The sequence below is a fragment of the Micropterus salmoides genome, unplaced genomic scaffold (genome assembly GCF_014851395.1).
Source record: "Micropterus salmoides isolate LMB-PRFRI ecotype aquatic unplaced genomic scaffold, ASM1485139v1 Ms_hic_scaffold_16, whole genome shotgun sequence".
NCBI lineage: Eukaryota > Metazoa > Chordata > Actinopteri > Centrarchiformes > Centrarchidae > Micropterus > Micropterus salmoides.
Window position 1 is genome coordinate 23,660,343 of NW_024040707.1, and position 14,707 is coordinate 23,675,049.

Consider the following 14,707-nt stretch of genomic DNA (forward strand, 5'->3'; position numbering starts at 1 on the left):
TAATAGTTGGTTCTTCTTTTTTTAGCTATTGATTTCATTAACGTTTTATGCAGACAGTATGAGGGAGTCTTAGTTTGTAAATATGAATTTAAATATGAAGTTTAAAATGTGTCTAACTGAAGTTTTTAAAAAAAACAAATGGTAGGCAGTGGTAGCTGCTGCGTTTTCAACGTGTTCAAGGGATTATTTACTATAAAAAATACATTCACATCAACAATGTGTTGACATTTTTATTTTTGCTGGCCTGCCTGCAGGACTCTCGAAATACTGAGCTTGTCCTTTCACCTACAACATTTTAAATGTTTATCATTCTTACATCTTTCAAACCACAGCTACTTTTAGTTTCAAAATCTTCCAGATAACTTAAAAGGAAAAACATTCTATACTAAATTGTGTCATATTTGTGCCTCAGGCTAACATTGCCCTCTCCTTCACCGGTAAAATCTTATTACTTTCTATCCTAAGTAACTATCTCACTTGTGTTTCCCCAAATCTAGTCTTTTCAGGACAGAAACTACACCACCTCCTTTCAGAATTTACTCAAATAATCTTTATTTCATTTGATCCACCTTCTGTCCACGTGCTGCAGAGCCACTGGACAAGACAGTTTGGGGAGGCCTGTGGCTGATCTTCATTCAGGGGGTCAAACCTGGTCAACAACAGAAGCTGTAAAAGCTGATGACAAGTTTTCACCAAGGTACAGACATTTCCAGGAAGCTGTTAAGTGTTTTTATTTTTTTAATATAATCGAAAGCACTCTTAGATACTGCAGCCACAATTTAGTGGGACATTGAATTTTAGATGCCAATCATTTGAAAGATCCCCACCAAACCTCTGATCAGCAGCTCTGGTTAGGGCCCTGTGTGTGCAGCCTTTACTGCTTGTCAGAGGGAAAATCATCCAAAATAATGATTCAAGTACATACCATAAATCCCTATGTACAGTCTATCTGCAATACATATACATGGATAGATTATATGACCCACCCACCTCCAATAAAAATATACATGAGAAAAAAAAAAAAAAACTAGAAATTCCTCTTCATTGTCAGTTCTTTGCATTTTTAAAATTTCTTAAAAATTACACAGTACTCTTAATAAATTAGAAAGTAAAATACAATAATCCACCAGGAAGGGTAAAAATGTATTTTTCCTCTCTACTAATTCAAAGATGACAATACTGACTCTTTGACTTAATATTTTAATTAGGCATCTTCTTGTTTATATTTTCAAGTGTTTCATGATGTTAAATAAAATTCTAACGAAGCACGCTCTCACACAAACACCACACGCATTATCTTTTAGGTTGCATTGTTTGTGAAGTCAGTTTCTGGTTTGGCAGCCGAAGAAGCCACTGTGGGTGTAACAACAGAGGGAACAACAAGGAACCACTAGGAACCATTAGCCCAGAGAAGAGTTTCTCCAGAATCTTTCCCTCTTTTTTTGCCGTTTGTTCCGGACATTGATGCTCGAACACTAAGCTTCAGAGATTGACAAGGACTGGTTATATCCAGGAGAAGCAGCTTTATGTGCAAACTGAATTCAGAAATTTGGATTAAAAAGACTTGACTGACCTGTCTAGACAAACGGCAGCAGTTTGAACAGAGTATCAACAATATCCGTTAGCACCAGAGTTTTTCAGTGAGTGTAACATGGAAGGCTTCCACAGATATCAAATATACCATAAAGCTATAAAAATGTTTGACTCTTACAGTGAGACTCAATATTTTACTTCCTCTGTATTTTATTAATAAAATGAATAAAAGATCTTTTGGATATCTAAAAATCCCATTTCATGTGTGCACAGAAAATGTATTCTTCTGTGTAATTAAATTGTTTTAATACTACATAAAAGAGGTTTAGGATGGCTTTACAGTTACAGTTTTTCCACTTTGTATGTTCCTCAGCAAGACTGCCTTTGCCTGTGGGAGCTACGAATAAATGTTTACTATGTGGAGAATTCAATTGCAGCTGAAGAGCACAAGTGAAAAATCCCTGTTAAGAGTTTGTGGAATCTGTGTGCCTGACAGCTGAAGCTTTGAAGGCATCATTTTGTGTCCATCTCAATACAGCCCAAGGAGTTCCTCGCTTGCTCATCCATTCACTTCATCCCCGTCCTTTTCTCACATGACGTCAGCCCGTTTGTCCCTGACTTTGTTCCTCTGTTTAGTCCTGGCTTTGAAGGCAGCGGAGTTGAAAAGGTGCTGTTGATGAAAAAAAGATAAAGAGATGATTGCGACAATATTTATACAGGTTGTAATCGCACAAGATGACTTGTGTATTTTGCGGCACTTTTAGCTGAACTTTCACCGCAGCAGTTCGACATCATGCAACATAAATACAGAAAAATGCAATCACACACTCCAAGGCCAGATTGTTCCAGTGTGCAGGTCAAGAGAGTCAAAGACAGAGGAGATGCTGTTACCTTCTCAAACCGAGAGATCTTGTTGCCTTTGACACTAGCGTCCAGGATGAGGGGAGGGCCGAGCCCAAAGATGTCTCTCAGTAGTGGGTTGAACTGCACAAAAAGAAAAAACACACACAAACTAAAATTAACTACCAATTTTGCAGTTTTGTGTTTATATTTGCCGATCTTGAACAGTGTGCATTCCACCATTCGCCTTTAACGTCTACTAAAATATGGATAATTTAACTGAATTAACTCAAATGTAAACTCGACCGGGGCTTGAATTAGCATTTCCTTTCTAATGTGTCATTATTGGTTACATTTTGCTAAAATGCTGGGTATCTGTGCATTATCACTTTGCTTATTTTTACACAATAAATCTAATAACAAGGCGGTGGGATATGTGCACGTGTGGGGGTGTGTATTGCATTTGTTTATTGACAGGCATTATATCCCACCTGAAACACAAACAAAAAAACAACTTCTCGTCTGTTCACACACACTGCGGCAAATGAAACCATATGCGGCACTACTGGGGCACAATTGGGTATATATATGAGGGTATTTGTCGTGCAATGGTATAAATGTGTCCACTGGTAGACATCTGGCACTACCGCGGGAGCTCTGTGTTTGCCCTATCACCACTATATAGTTTGGGCAGGCTATGTAAATCAGGGCTGAATTCTCCCATGATCTATTAGTGTATCATGTAGGGCTGCCCCCTAATAGTCAAGATGAGTAAGATAATTAGTCGCAGAAAAAAGGGCTGGGGATAAAGTATCAAGTATTCGTGCCCTTGTAAAATGTATAGTTAAGGCTCATTATTACAGTTTTGTAGTTCTCTGTACATTCTCTGCACAGTGTTAACCACGTTAATTGTAACTTTCTTTCTCCGCCCTAGAACTCAAACCATTTTCTGGCGCCCCAAAAATATATCTTTAAATAATTAAATTAAGATCATAAATGTGCACCAACTAGTCAACAAATGGCTTAAACTAACGTTGAGTCAACTGGGGAAATCTTTAGTCGGAGGCAAATGTGCATCATGATATAATATCACATATACCTACCTGCAAGGTCAACCATCCTGTGAGAACACAGCAAACTGTTTGTTTTGAAGTACACTAAAGGCTTCAGTGCGTTTCCTGACCTGTAGATGGTGTCTGACTCCGGACTCCATGATCTCTTTGAAGGCATCATAGATTCTTCTCCTCATCCAGCTGTCGATGTAAACGCCCTCCACTCCAAACCTGATCTTCTCCTCTGTGAAGTCCTCGTTCTGCAGTTGAAGAAAGGAAACATCTCAAAAATCAAATACATATGCAAAAACAAGAGTAAATTCTTCTGAGTGACGTTTACACTACTAGCTAAAGTCAGGGTAGATGTGCAGAGCTCAAAAATGAAAAGACCAAATGTTGTGAGTTACTAACATAGAAGTAAAATCATGAACAACAAATATCCTCGTTGCAGATACAAAACCTACCTCAATGTAATGTAGCACCTCTCTGAAGATGGAGCGTTGTTTCCTCCTGTCGTTTTTGGCTCGGTGCTTGTTGCCGTCTGTGGCTAAACTCTTCAGACATTCACACAGACTTTCACTGTCCTCCACCTCGAATTCCTGCACACACCAGTGATATAAACTGTAGCACGGAAATATGACACCAAAACCATCCTTAAACCATAGGTGTGGCTTCAATGATAGAAGAAGTGTACACAGTATTTGTTTCATGATCCCTTCCTGTTCATGTGTCCTTGAGCAAGACATTTCAATTCAAGTTGCTCCTGATGGACAGGCCAGCGCCTGCATAGCAGCTCTGCCACCATAGGTGTGAGTGAATGAAAGGCAGAAATTGTAAAGCTCTCTGTCTATTAGGACAGGAAAGAGTGTGTGCCTGCTCCCAAAGGATCTCAAGTGCGTTTGTAACGCCAGGAATCCACTGACTCCGGTTACGGCTGCGTCACGGTTTTGATGCGTCCATAGCTCGGCGTCAAAGTCCACAGCAAGCGTCTCAGAAGCGTTTCAGCAGCGGAGCGTGCAGCCACGTTACGGACTTGTTATTAATTTGTCCTTTTTGTGCTTCTACTACCTTCTTCACAGCTCTATGTGACCCGGTTTCGTTACATCACCTTCAGGCTGCGTTTCCCACAATGCGAATTTCAGAATCAGAGCATTTTGCCTGCCTGATTTTGCTGACATGTTTATATTTTGTTGATTTTGTAATCAGTGTTTGCTTTTTGTGCTTCTACTGTGATTAAGTAGGCAACATAGTTGAAGGATTTCTTTTTGTGTCTGTTTTAACAGTGTTTATTGTTCTTTTACAATCGGAAGTCTCCACAGTGTTTTATTTTGAAAATTGACTGGATTCTTTATGCCGTTCTGTGTCTGACTTCCTGCCTGGTTCGATCTGCTCTGTGATGCTTGAAGCGGCTTGCGTCAAAAATAGACCTGCTACCTATTCTCTGCGTATCGGAGAGCTTCTTCTGGGACGCGCTGCGTCTGGTGGACTCACAAGCATCAACTGTAATGACCACGATCAGCTCCGGCAACCGCGGTGCAGCCGTAACGCACCATAGCCGGCCGGAGTCAGTGGATTTTAGGAGTTAGTGTGTGTGTGTGTGTGTGTGTGTGTGTGTGTGTGTGTGTGTGTGTGTGTGTGTGTGTGTGTGTGTGTGTGTGTGTTTACCTCTTCGATATCTCGTCCCAGCTCCACCAGCAGGGCGATGGTCTCTCCCACTGTGATCCTGTAGTTGACGTCACTGCTCTGCAGACAAGCCTGGAGTTTGGGGAGGTGACTACAGGGAGGGCGACAAAACAAGATAATCACTATTGGTTACACTTCTAGTCACTGTTCAGAACTTTGACTTTGGCAACTATTTATGAAAATGTCACAGCCATAAACCTCAAAAGATCTAAACAGAGCAGAGATTTATTTGTGACATCTGTCAGTGTTCACATCCCAAGCTTGTACACAGGAGGTGATTAAAACATTCTAAAATGCTGAGCTGAAACTTGTGTCCTCGTGGAGAACATTTGCAACTCTGTCCAGCTTTAAATTTCCCTCCAGTGACATGACGTGTACACACTGAATGTTGAAAAGTTACATTAGCAGAAGCTCAGCATCCTTTTCAGGGTCTACTAGAAAAGGAATTAGAAATTCAATGAAAATACTGAAAAAAGTCACATTGTGACTATTACTATAAAGACTTTACTCTCTTGTCCCACTGAGGCAGATGAGTTTTGTTTACTTCACTCACAGGTCGAGCAGCACACTCAGTTTAGATGTAGGACAGAGGGTGACAAGCAGCGACCAGGCCTGCAGTGCAGCGCCATGAAGGCCTGGACTGCCGGGTTTGGGTGTGGGCAAAGTTCCCTCTCTGTTGGGGTAGGAAGACATGAACACACTCTCCAGAAGGGCCAATGACTTGATCAAGTCCTGGGAGGGCAGGGTGGTGATGTTGAGGCAAAAAAGAGAAAGAAAATGTAATGAGGGATAAGAAAGACAGACAGCTGATGACAGCACACTGCTAAAACAACTATTGTTAAGCTGCTGACATATGATTTAATATCCCAGACACCAACCCATAGTTTGCCTGATATATATTTTGTTGAGGTACCAACGGGTAAACTGAAACTACTAGCAGTCAAACTCATCCCTGAGGTGCCAATATTCCCCTGTAACCCCTTACAAGACTTTGAGACTTCTGAGTGTCATGATGGACTCAGCCATTGAGAAGAAGCTGTTCTCACCTCTCCTTCTTCAGCAGCAGAGACGTAACAGCACATCCCCAAGGCTCTGGCACACTGATGAAGACAGATAATTGAAATAACCAGACATTTACACAACGACACGCAATTTCATTTTTAAACAACCTAGTCAACCTTAGAAGTTCTTCTCTCCTGATCTGTTAATGTTGTCAGTTTAGAAAAACAGTGCAGTAAAAGTGATAAATAATCTGGGTTTGACAACAGCTGGGCACAGATGTGACCAAAAAAAGGCATACTGTCCTATTGACCTATATTTGTTCCTACAGACAGAATTCCCAACTCAGAGTCCAAAATGGCTGCTGTCAATGTCATACTATGGGACTACTCCAAACACTGTATAGTGTTGCATTTTAATGGATCCCATTTGTTTCCAAAATTGACACAATGGGGTGAAAATCAGAATCTCTTTATTCACCAAATGTACAATGTACACAGTAATTTGACTTGGTGGTACAGCCCAAAAAAAAAAATAAATAAAGTGGAAGGGTAAAATTAAGCCAAAGAGAAACATTCTAGTATAAACTAACTAACTAACAGTTGACACGCGTGTTAAGACACTTCAACATCAAAGCTACAACCTCAGCAGGCTGGAAAACTTTCCTTGAGTAAAATTTGCTTAAAACCACAACCAGATCACGAACTTTCTAAATCGAATTTCTGATCTACGACTTATTCAACTATTGTACAAGAATGGAAGTGAGAGTGAGGTCAGCTGGGTGGGAGAAATGCATTGCAGAATTTGCACTTAATGATCTCTTGGCTGAACCAGATGTTTTTCGATTGGTTGGTGTTGCTCTGCAACTTTCAGTGTCATGTTGCTGAGTTTTAAGCTGCAGTCCACAACATATTTTTGGTCCAGCATTTTCACATGCATACGTCAGAGCTGTTTCATTTTCTGCTCATCTTTTCTCCCAGATGTTGCCGTCAATGAAAGATAATTCCGTATGCAAAGTTTTGAACAATATCAGAGAAGGTTTATGTAATTACTCACACTCTGGCGGGCTGCTATGCTTGCGCTGTTGTCAATCAGAATGGCGGTGAGGATGGGGCGAAGCACCTTGAACCCCTCCTCTGCCTCATCTCCACCCCCCAGCTGAATGCAGAGCAGGGTGAAGACTGTGGCTGCCGCTGCCTGCTCCTCCCCACTGCCTGGAGGAAACAAAGTTTTTATTTGTTTATCAATAACTGCAGTTATTGTTGGCTGCATTTCTGTTCCACCTTGAGAAACAGAGGATTACATGTTTTCTGCTCTAGCACTTCAGGGAAGACAAAACTTTAATGATTTGTGTGTGAATTTATACAAAATCTACACATGTCTTACGTGTGTGCAGATTGCCAGTCATACTGTATGTACACTGTCATTCAAACATGCAAAACAACTTACACCACGATAAAGAGAGATGTATTTAACTAACATAGTGGAATATCTGTTTATACCTTTTTTAAGGCTCCTTTCCAGGCAGTCGCTGACAGTGAGGCGTCTCTCTGTCAGGAAGTCATACAGCACTCTAGAGGAGAAGGCCTGTCGCAACGACTCGAGTCCTGCTAGACGCGTTTTAGCGCTGAGAGAGGCACAACAGACACAAGGAGAGAGAAAAGGAGAATATGGTAAGTTGTTTTGGTAACATCACTTCCTGCAGCATCTACTACTATGTTGGGCTGCCACATTGGTGGTGTCCTTTGTATTTGTCTCCCTGTTCATTCCTGCCATTTTCTAGTTTTATAATTGCAAATAATACTACTACTACTAATAATAATAATAAACTCACCTCTTATCCATCAGGTTGTCTATACACTGCTTGAGTTTGTCTTCCGTTTCCTCCTGGGCAGTCTGTTCATCCACCTGCTCCCCTCCTGTGTTTGGCCAGTCAACACACAAGTGATTTTGTTAACTGTATGCAAGTTTAATGCTTTAGTTTCAGAGGGAAAAAGATCAAGTAATTCATGAGAGTTTCACCGTCACACCCATAAAAAAAGGTTGCTAATAAACAAAATAGACTATAAATTGTTGGCTACAGTCATTTCCTTTAGTGAAAGTGATTAGTGGTGCCTGCATGTGTATGTAGTATCTGTATTTATGTACAAACCTGTGCCCTCTTCCATCACAGAGGTGCTTTCACTCGCACTGCTGTAGTGGCTGAGCACATCAGACAACAGCTCATCATCGCTGGCACCTGACTCTCCCTTCATGCCATTTTTAACACCTAGAGAAAGAAAAAAAAGACAGATTGGGTTAAAAAAATAATAATAAATTTTAAAAAATGAGACGAGTTGGTGGTTCATATTTACAGTAATAATTCAACTGAAAGCTCACACTTGGGAGTCTCAGTTAACACAAACTCAGATTTTCGAGTAATGTCAAGGAAGCAAATGTGAATGAATCATACCTGAATCACTATACAAGTTAACAAACAAGTCTGAATGCTGTTCTCAGCCATATCCTGCTGCTGCTGGGTGAATTCACCTGATCTAGACAATGCTGAGCATCTCTATCATGACAGGGGAGGACCGACGAGCTCACTATCAGCAGTTATTAGGGCAGTGACAGAGTACAATATATATTTAAATGTTTCCCAACAAGAAGCCACAATGTTGTTGGGCAACAACAGTTATTTCCTCCTTTATTGGCTACAATGTTGCCTGGTTGTGTACTTCCTCAGCAGGCTGCAACACAAGGGAGTGGACAAAATAGCAGCACTAACACTAGAGCCCTGCAGTAATTACATTTGCAAAACTCACAATGGCCAGTTTTCAGTGAGGAGAGATTAAATTTGATGGTAATTTTGGGTGGTTTTATCGGATGTACTTGCAGTGCAACGTCAAGAAACAAAACAGCTGGTTAACTGTGAAAGAGAAATAACATGAAGCCTCCCACAATAAACCAAACTCTGGCTGGAAGCCATTTCCCAGCAGTGACTGATTGCAGTTTTACGGGAAGCTGACCGTATGCTTCCTCTGCTCAGCTGTCTTTCTTTGTCAGTAACTGTACGCCAGCAGAGTTCTTCTTGTACAAAGACACACACTAACAGACACAAACCAACGCACAAATTTGTCATTAATACAACTCAGCAGAGCTTCAAGCCAAGTACTGAACCACCTTCACTGTGTAGACACTGAAAGAGTCTATACAATTGAATCAGCTTTTACTTTTTCTATTAAGATATTTATTTTGGAGAGGAAAAGGGAATGAAAAAAGATTTTACTAAAATATACTCATGCATATTTGTTGAAAAAAGATTTTATCCTAATTGTTTTAAATGTTCTACCTCAGATATGTAAAGTGATCCGCTGTTTGGCATCTCGTGTTTTTGTCTTGTTCCCACCATAAAGTGTAGTTCAAAACCACATATTAACCATCTGGATTCTTCAACTTTCACCCAGGAGCAGAAATCAGCCTTTGAACTTGAAAGAAATAATAATATGACATTTAGCGTGATAATCATCTATTTCAAGTTATATGAAATTTATCGTGATAACATTTTAGGCCATCTCGCCCAGCCCCAAGGATGGCTGAAGTATATTTAAATACAATTTATTTCATTCACCATGTCATTTTTTATGTCTTAGTCATGTTTTATTGTCAGTCTCATGCACATAGGAGCTGATTATTAGTACTGGGCAGTAATTAGTGTTTTAATGTTTCAGCACAGCTCAGGGGGTAAGAGCAAGGCAGGCTAAGCTAAGCTAACCCACAGGTTCCTGCTGGCTCAGGACTTTCTACTGTTGGTGGGATTACTGGAGACCAGAGTGGCCATTCATTTATTCAGTGTACGATCCAGAAAGGTCAGACTGTGTGTGTGGGTTCCTTCGTGTTGAGATCAACCAGGACAATCAAGGTAACACAGAGGTCACAGGTATTGTTGCAGCAATGCAACATGGAAGCTATAGTTATGAGTTAAGTTCTCAATGAAACCATTTATTTACTTTTTCATATCAACTGGAGACTACCAGCAACAGTATCAAGTTCTGTTAGTTCTGTTCTGCTAGTTCTGTTTTAAGTACAAGCTTAATACTGTACACACGTACAGTAAATATGACAACTCTAGTAGAACATGTTCTGATATCATTCAACTGTTTCACCTGTATTCAGGTAACAGGAACATTCCAGAGAAGAGGATGAGTAACTGGACCAGGACTACATTTGAGCTCAAAATGTGTAAACTGAGTAAACTGGGCTAAAGGTCAACTATTTGACACAATTGTAGAGTCCTCGCCTGATCAGCTGTCCCGCCTTTTCTTTACACTGCAAACGTGAAGCACTCAGGGGCGAGAGACGATTCTGCTGTGATAACATGTTAGCCTTAAATTCAGGGACTCCAGTCTTTTAGAGGTTAAACACATTCAATCAACGGAGTGATGAACTCGTACAAAATCTAGTCTTACTGTGCACTCACACTAAACGCAAATCGAGGGTTGGGGGCGGAGCGAATACATAAGCAGCGTTCCGACCAAAGGAACTACACCCCGGAAATAGGAACCTTTGGAGGATCTCACTGCGTTTCCAGTGAAGGGACCAGGGTCTAAATTTAGTTCTAGGGTCTTTATTTTACCTCCCAAAAAGTCCCTGCTCGGGGGGGTTGTACTTTCCATAACATACCGGTACTTTGGGAGGGGTGGGGCTTGCCTTGAAGTGAATTTCTGAATGGGCAAGTAGTGGCTACTGGCTTTAAACGAGCATGTCGACTGTTTTTCTACAACTGCTCCCGTCTTTTCCACCTTTGTTTGCAAACCAATAGATCACAATCAACAGTCAGATAGCCACACAAGTCTCACCGAAGTCTGCCTGAGATCTTGCATCGACATTAAATGTAGTATTGCTTGCAAATATCATCCAGCGTGCAGCGGAGTTACACTAAATACTGGGTCCGAAGTTGTTTTTTTACGGTTTCACCAGTCAGGAAGTTTTTACACACAGCCGAAGTCGATCTCTTCTCCAAAACAAGCAGAACAGCTGATAATACAAGTAAAAAATACTATATACTATAATACTAGTAAAAAAGCTCGACGCAAATCCGAAAGGACTGAAAATTTCCAACTGGAGCAAGAAAGTTGCATGGAGGCTGTGTCGCGACAGCCTATGAGCGTTGAGATTGTCCAAACGTCACAGACGGCTCCAGATCATTGTTTGGAGAGGACCAGGGAAAGTGTAGGCTGACAGACAGATGCTGAGCTACAGGCAGCTGTGGAGGAGAAAGCCGGGGCAGCACTGCAGCTTGTGCATATAAACACCAGCAGTTGGACTGGATTATGCTCTCACTACACAGTCAGAGTTAACTGCTTAAATTGACTTTTTACTTGAATAAAACGTTGATTTAGGACAGATAAAGCCACGGCGAGGATTAAATCAGCGTTTGGTCTGAATGCAGTTACAAGACAAACCTGAATACAGCCCTGAAAATCCTGCTTCCTGTAATAGTCAGACTTCTTTGACAGAACAGCCTGCAGCTCTCTCGCTTACAAAGCTACTGTTCACAGCTGAGATAACACACCCTGCGAGCCTGTATCAGGCCCCATCCATACTAGTCAGTCATTTCCCAGTCATCGTCCTTGAACCCCCAGCCAATGTACAGGCTACTCCCCCGCTGCCATGCACGTACACGTGCACACACCTTCCCACGCAAGCCTGCCCACACACAGTTTGGTTGCAGTAAGTGCGAGCTCCCTGCCAGGAATCACGTGTCATCTCCACTTTGCTACTTATGCTTACATAGCAATCACTCCCACGGTTCCAGCAGTCAGTCAGTCAGTCCCTGAGAAAGACGCTCTGCTGACGGACAAATCAGAGCTCTGAGCCAAAAGGGTGGGAGCTTGTTTAAGTCCCCTGGCCATGACCTGAGCTTCAAATGAAATACTTAATTATCCTGTGTTCCCTCTACAAGCATTTTGCTGAGGAATTTCACCCCCACAGTCAGGGAACTTATGTAACAACAAAACTCTAATTATAATTAATTATTGTCATGACCAATTGTTGTTTTTTTCCATGCTTCCACCATTAACAATTATGGAGGAAATGCTGTATAATAAACCACTAACTTTGGAAGGCAGGATGTTTCTCTGGAGAAACAAACACTGAGCAGCAGACAAGCTCTTGCCTCACTACAACTTCACAAATTTAACATCAGATTCTGTCACATTTGCTGTAATGTAGAGATTTGTGGAAAGTTGTTAACATCAATAAAACATCACCTGTGCAAGTATTCAAACTAAATAAACACACACTACAGAGTAATGACATAACTACAAATTAAACCGACTCCTCAGTATATCACGCAGTGAGGTGAACACAGTGTCAAGAGCAATACATCGACATGACGTTACACACACATGCATAAAAGAGAGAGGAAGCGGTCACTCCATGAAGCAATGACAGTCTGTATCCAAACATTTCTGGTCCCAGCGCAGGTAAGAAAAAGAGGGTGGATGATCGGAGACCGGTGATGCAGCACTAACTAGAAGTTGGCAGACAGCTGTAAGTGAATAGGTCGGTCAGATGTGGATAAGCTTTCTTTATATTCCTGTGAGGTTCGTCTTTTAATGAGCCATCTATCTCAGCTTGAAGGCTGGGCTTTATCTCATTGTGTTCAACCATGACATGCATGAGTTTTTTTTGGTGCCAGTGCTGCAAAAAAGAGGCTGTGGTAAAGTCAGACAGTTAGTCAATCCAGTACGCAGCCTGGGCAGTAAATGTATTAGAGGGGGAAGAAATAAAACTATTCAGTGTAGCTGGACAAAACCAACAATATGAATTCAGCATGTGAGTGGCTGCTGAGTTTACTGCATGCACTGTACTGAGGTTCAAGAGCTTCTGGACAAGCCTTGGGTGGGACACCAAGCTGAGGTAAGGGGTCAAGGAGTTACCTTTCAGCGAGGCTTTGGCAGACAGCTGCAGCTGAAGAACCTCCTGACGAAGAGAGCCTGGAGATGATGCATGGGCGGAGGAGGGATGAATGGGTGGATGAAATAAAGGGTGTATAGATTGGAGGAAGAGGTGTATGAATGAATAGAAAGATCCAGGAATGACCGTGATGGGTAAGAAAACATCAGATGTGAGCTCCATTTTCCCTTTTCATTGAACTTTGCATTGCAAAATAACAAGCCTTAAGTTAAAGTTAAAAATGTGCAAATAAAAAGAAACATTAGACTTAATACTCCTATTCGTCCATTTCTTAATTAAAGAAATAAAATAAAGTCATATGTAATATATATAGACACACACATGTAACTGTAACATGTAATTTGCGTGCATTTATGCGCTGGCACGTGTGTGCTTCCCGGGCAACGTCACTCCATAAAACATGAGGGGCCTGAAACGCCTTTAGGCACATGTATGGTCCACACCACTGCTGTAACGTTACAATGATAACAACAAATAACTTTGGCTCCCAATCCGCAGCTGAACTGCGCGTAAATTAAGTACATTCATGTGCAAATGTACTGAGAGGTCATATTGCACTTGTTGCATGAGTTGCTCCCCTTCAACTCAGTTTCATCTACCTGTTTCGAGTGTCATGGCATTGCTGCTAAAAATAACATGCGGTGAATCTTAACCCTCCACGTGTAGCTTTAGCAAGTCAGGGTCCTGAAAGTTATCTTCAGAGATAACCATTAACTTTCTTGGACATGTTTTCCATGGTTCAAACTTACACTAACGTTACATAAACACGTTGAAGTAGGTGGCGTCAACGTAAAATGTCAAACACATAACGTTAGCTAGCCTTAGAAGCCACATGGCAGACTGGAAAACAATGTACACGTTACAGAAGCAACAAGGTAACGTTGGGCAAACTGCTGCCGCTAGTCTGGCTTTACGCTAACTTGGTGGCGATACAACTGCCTGTTACTACGTTAACATTTTCGTCGCAACTGTCATATTAAGTCATTAACCTTACAGCTGGCTTCTTGACAGATTCTTGACGGCGAGTTACTATCCGCTGTCGCCACTTACCCGGCTTACTGGAGCCACGTTTCCCCTTTTTACTCCGTGGCATTTTGAGCAGCGCTTTGATCCACAGTTCAAAACAAGTCTGGCTGAGGTAAGCTAGCTATCTTAGCCTTTTTTCAGTCCAACTGTCAATTGCCCTCCTCACAGATTTCACAGTTTGTGTGAAGGCAGCGGCAGCACAGGGCTGGATGATCTCTGAGGTTTGTGACAGCTGGGTAAAATGCTCCCACAATTCCACCTTCTTCCCCACTTTTGTTGACACTTTGGCTAACGGTGGCTAGCGTCCTAAACAGCCGCGCTCCGCAACTCCCCGCTTTCTTCAGTCTTGGAATAAAGAGTTGTCCGGTGACGGAAAGTCACTTTCCTCAACGGTTTTCACAATGTATTATCTGTGATTGTCCCCAGGTAATCTATATCTAATACCAGGTTGCGATAATAAGTATTTTCCTAAGTGTTTGGGACGGAGTTTTGAGCACGCTGCTGTCGCAAAGTCCACCATCTTCCTCAGTAATTCTCAACAGACCGGCAGCCGGGGTTGCCAGGTTAGCTCCGTTAGCATCCCCCGTTTCCGGTATGCCAAAAACAGCCCCAGA

General features: G+C 41.7%; 1 protein-coding gene across 2 annotated transcripts; it reads right to left on the minus strand.

Moving 5' to 3' along the window:
• Positions 1 to 535: 535 nt before the first annotated feature.
• ifrd2 (interferon-related developmental regulator 2) lies at positions 536 to 14,635 on the minus strand. 2 transcript variants are annotated; one of them, XM_038722994.1, is made up of 13 exons: positions 14,118 to 14,635; positions 13,031 to 13,087; positions 8,260 to 8,376; positions 7,942 to 8,026; positions 7,610 to 7,734; positions 7,164 to 7,321; positions 6,155 to 6,208; positions 5,662 to 5,840; positions 5,091 to 5,199; positions 3,890 to 4,024; positions 3,557 to 3,685; positions 2,425 to 2,517; positions 536 to 2,203 (listed from the first exon to the last, which is right to left on the minus strand). In XM_038722994.1, the coding sequence occupies exons 1-13, from the start codon at positions 14,158 to 14,160 to the stop codon at positions 2,123 to 2,125; spliced, it is 1,365 nt and encodes a 454-aa protein (XP_038578922.1). In that variant the 5' UTR covers positions 14,161 to 14,635; the 3' UTR covers positions 536 to 2,122. The 2 variants fall into 2 exon arrangements, with proteins under 2 accessions (XP_038578922.1, XP_038578923.1); XM_038722995.1 differs by lacking the exon at positions 13,031 to 13,087 and having other exon boundaries at positions 14,118 to 14,634.
• Positions 14,636 to 14,707: the final 72 nt, after the last annotated feature.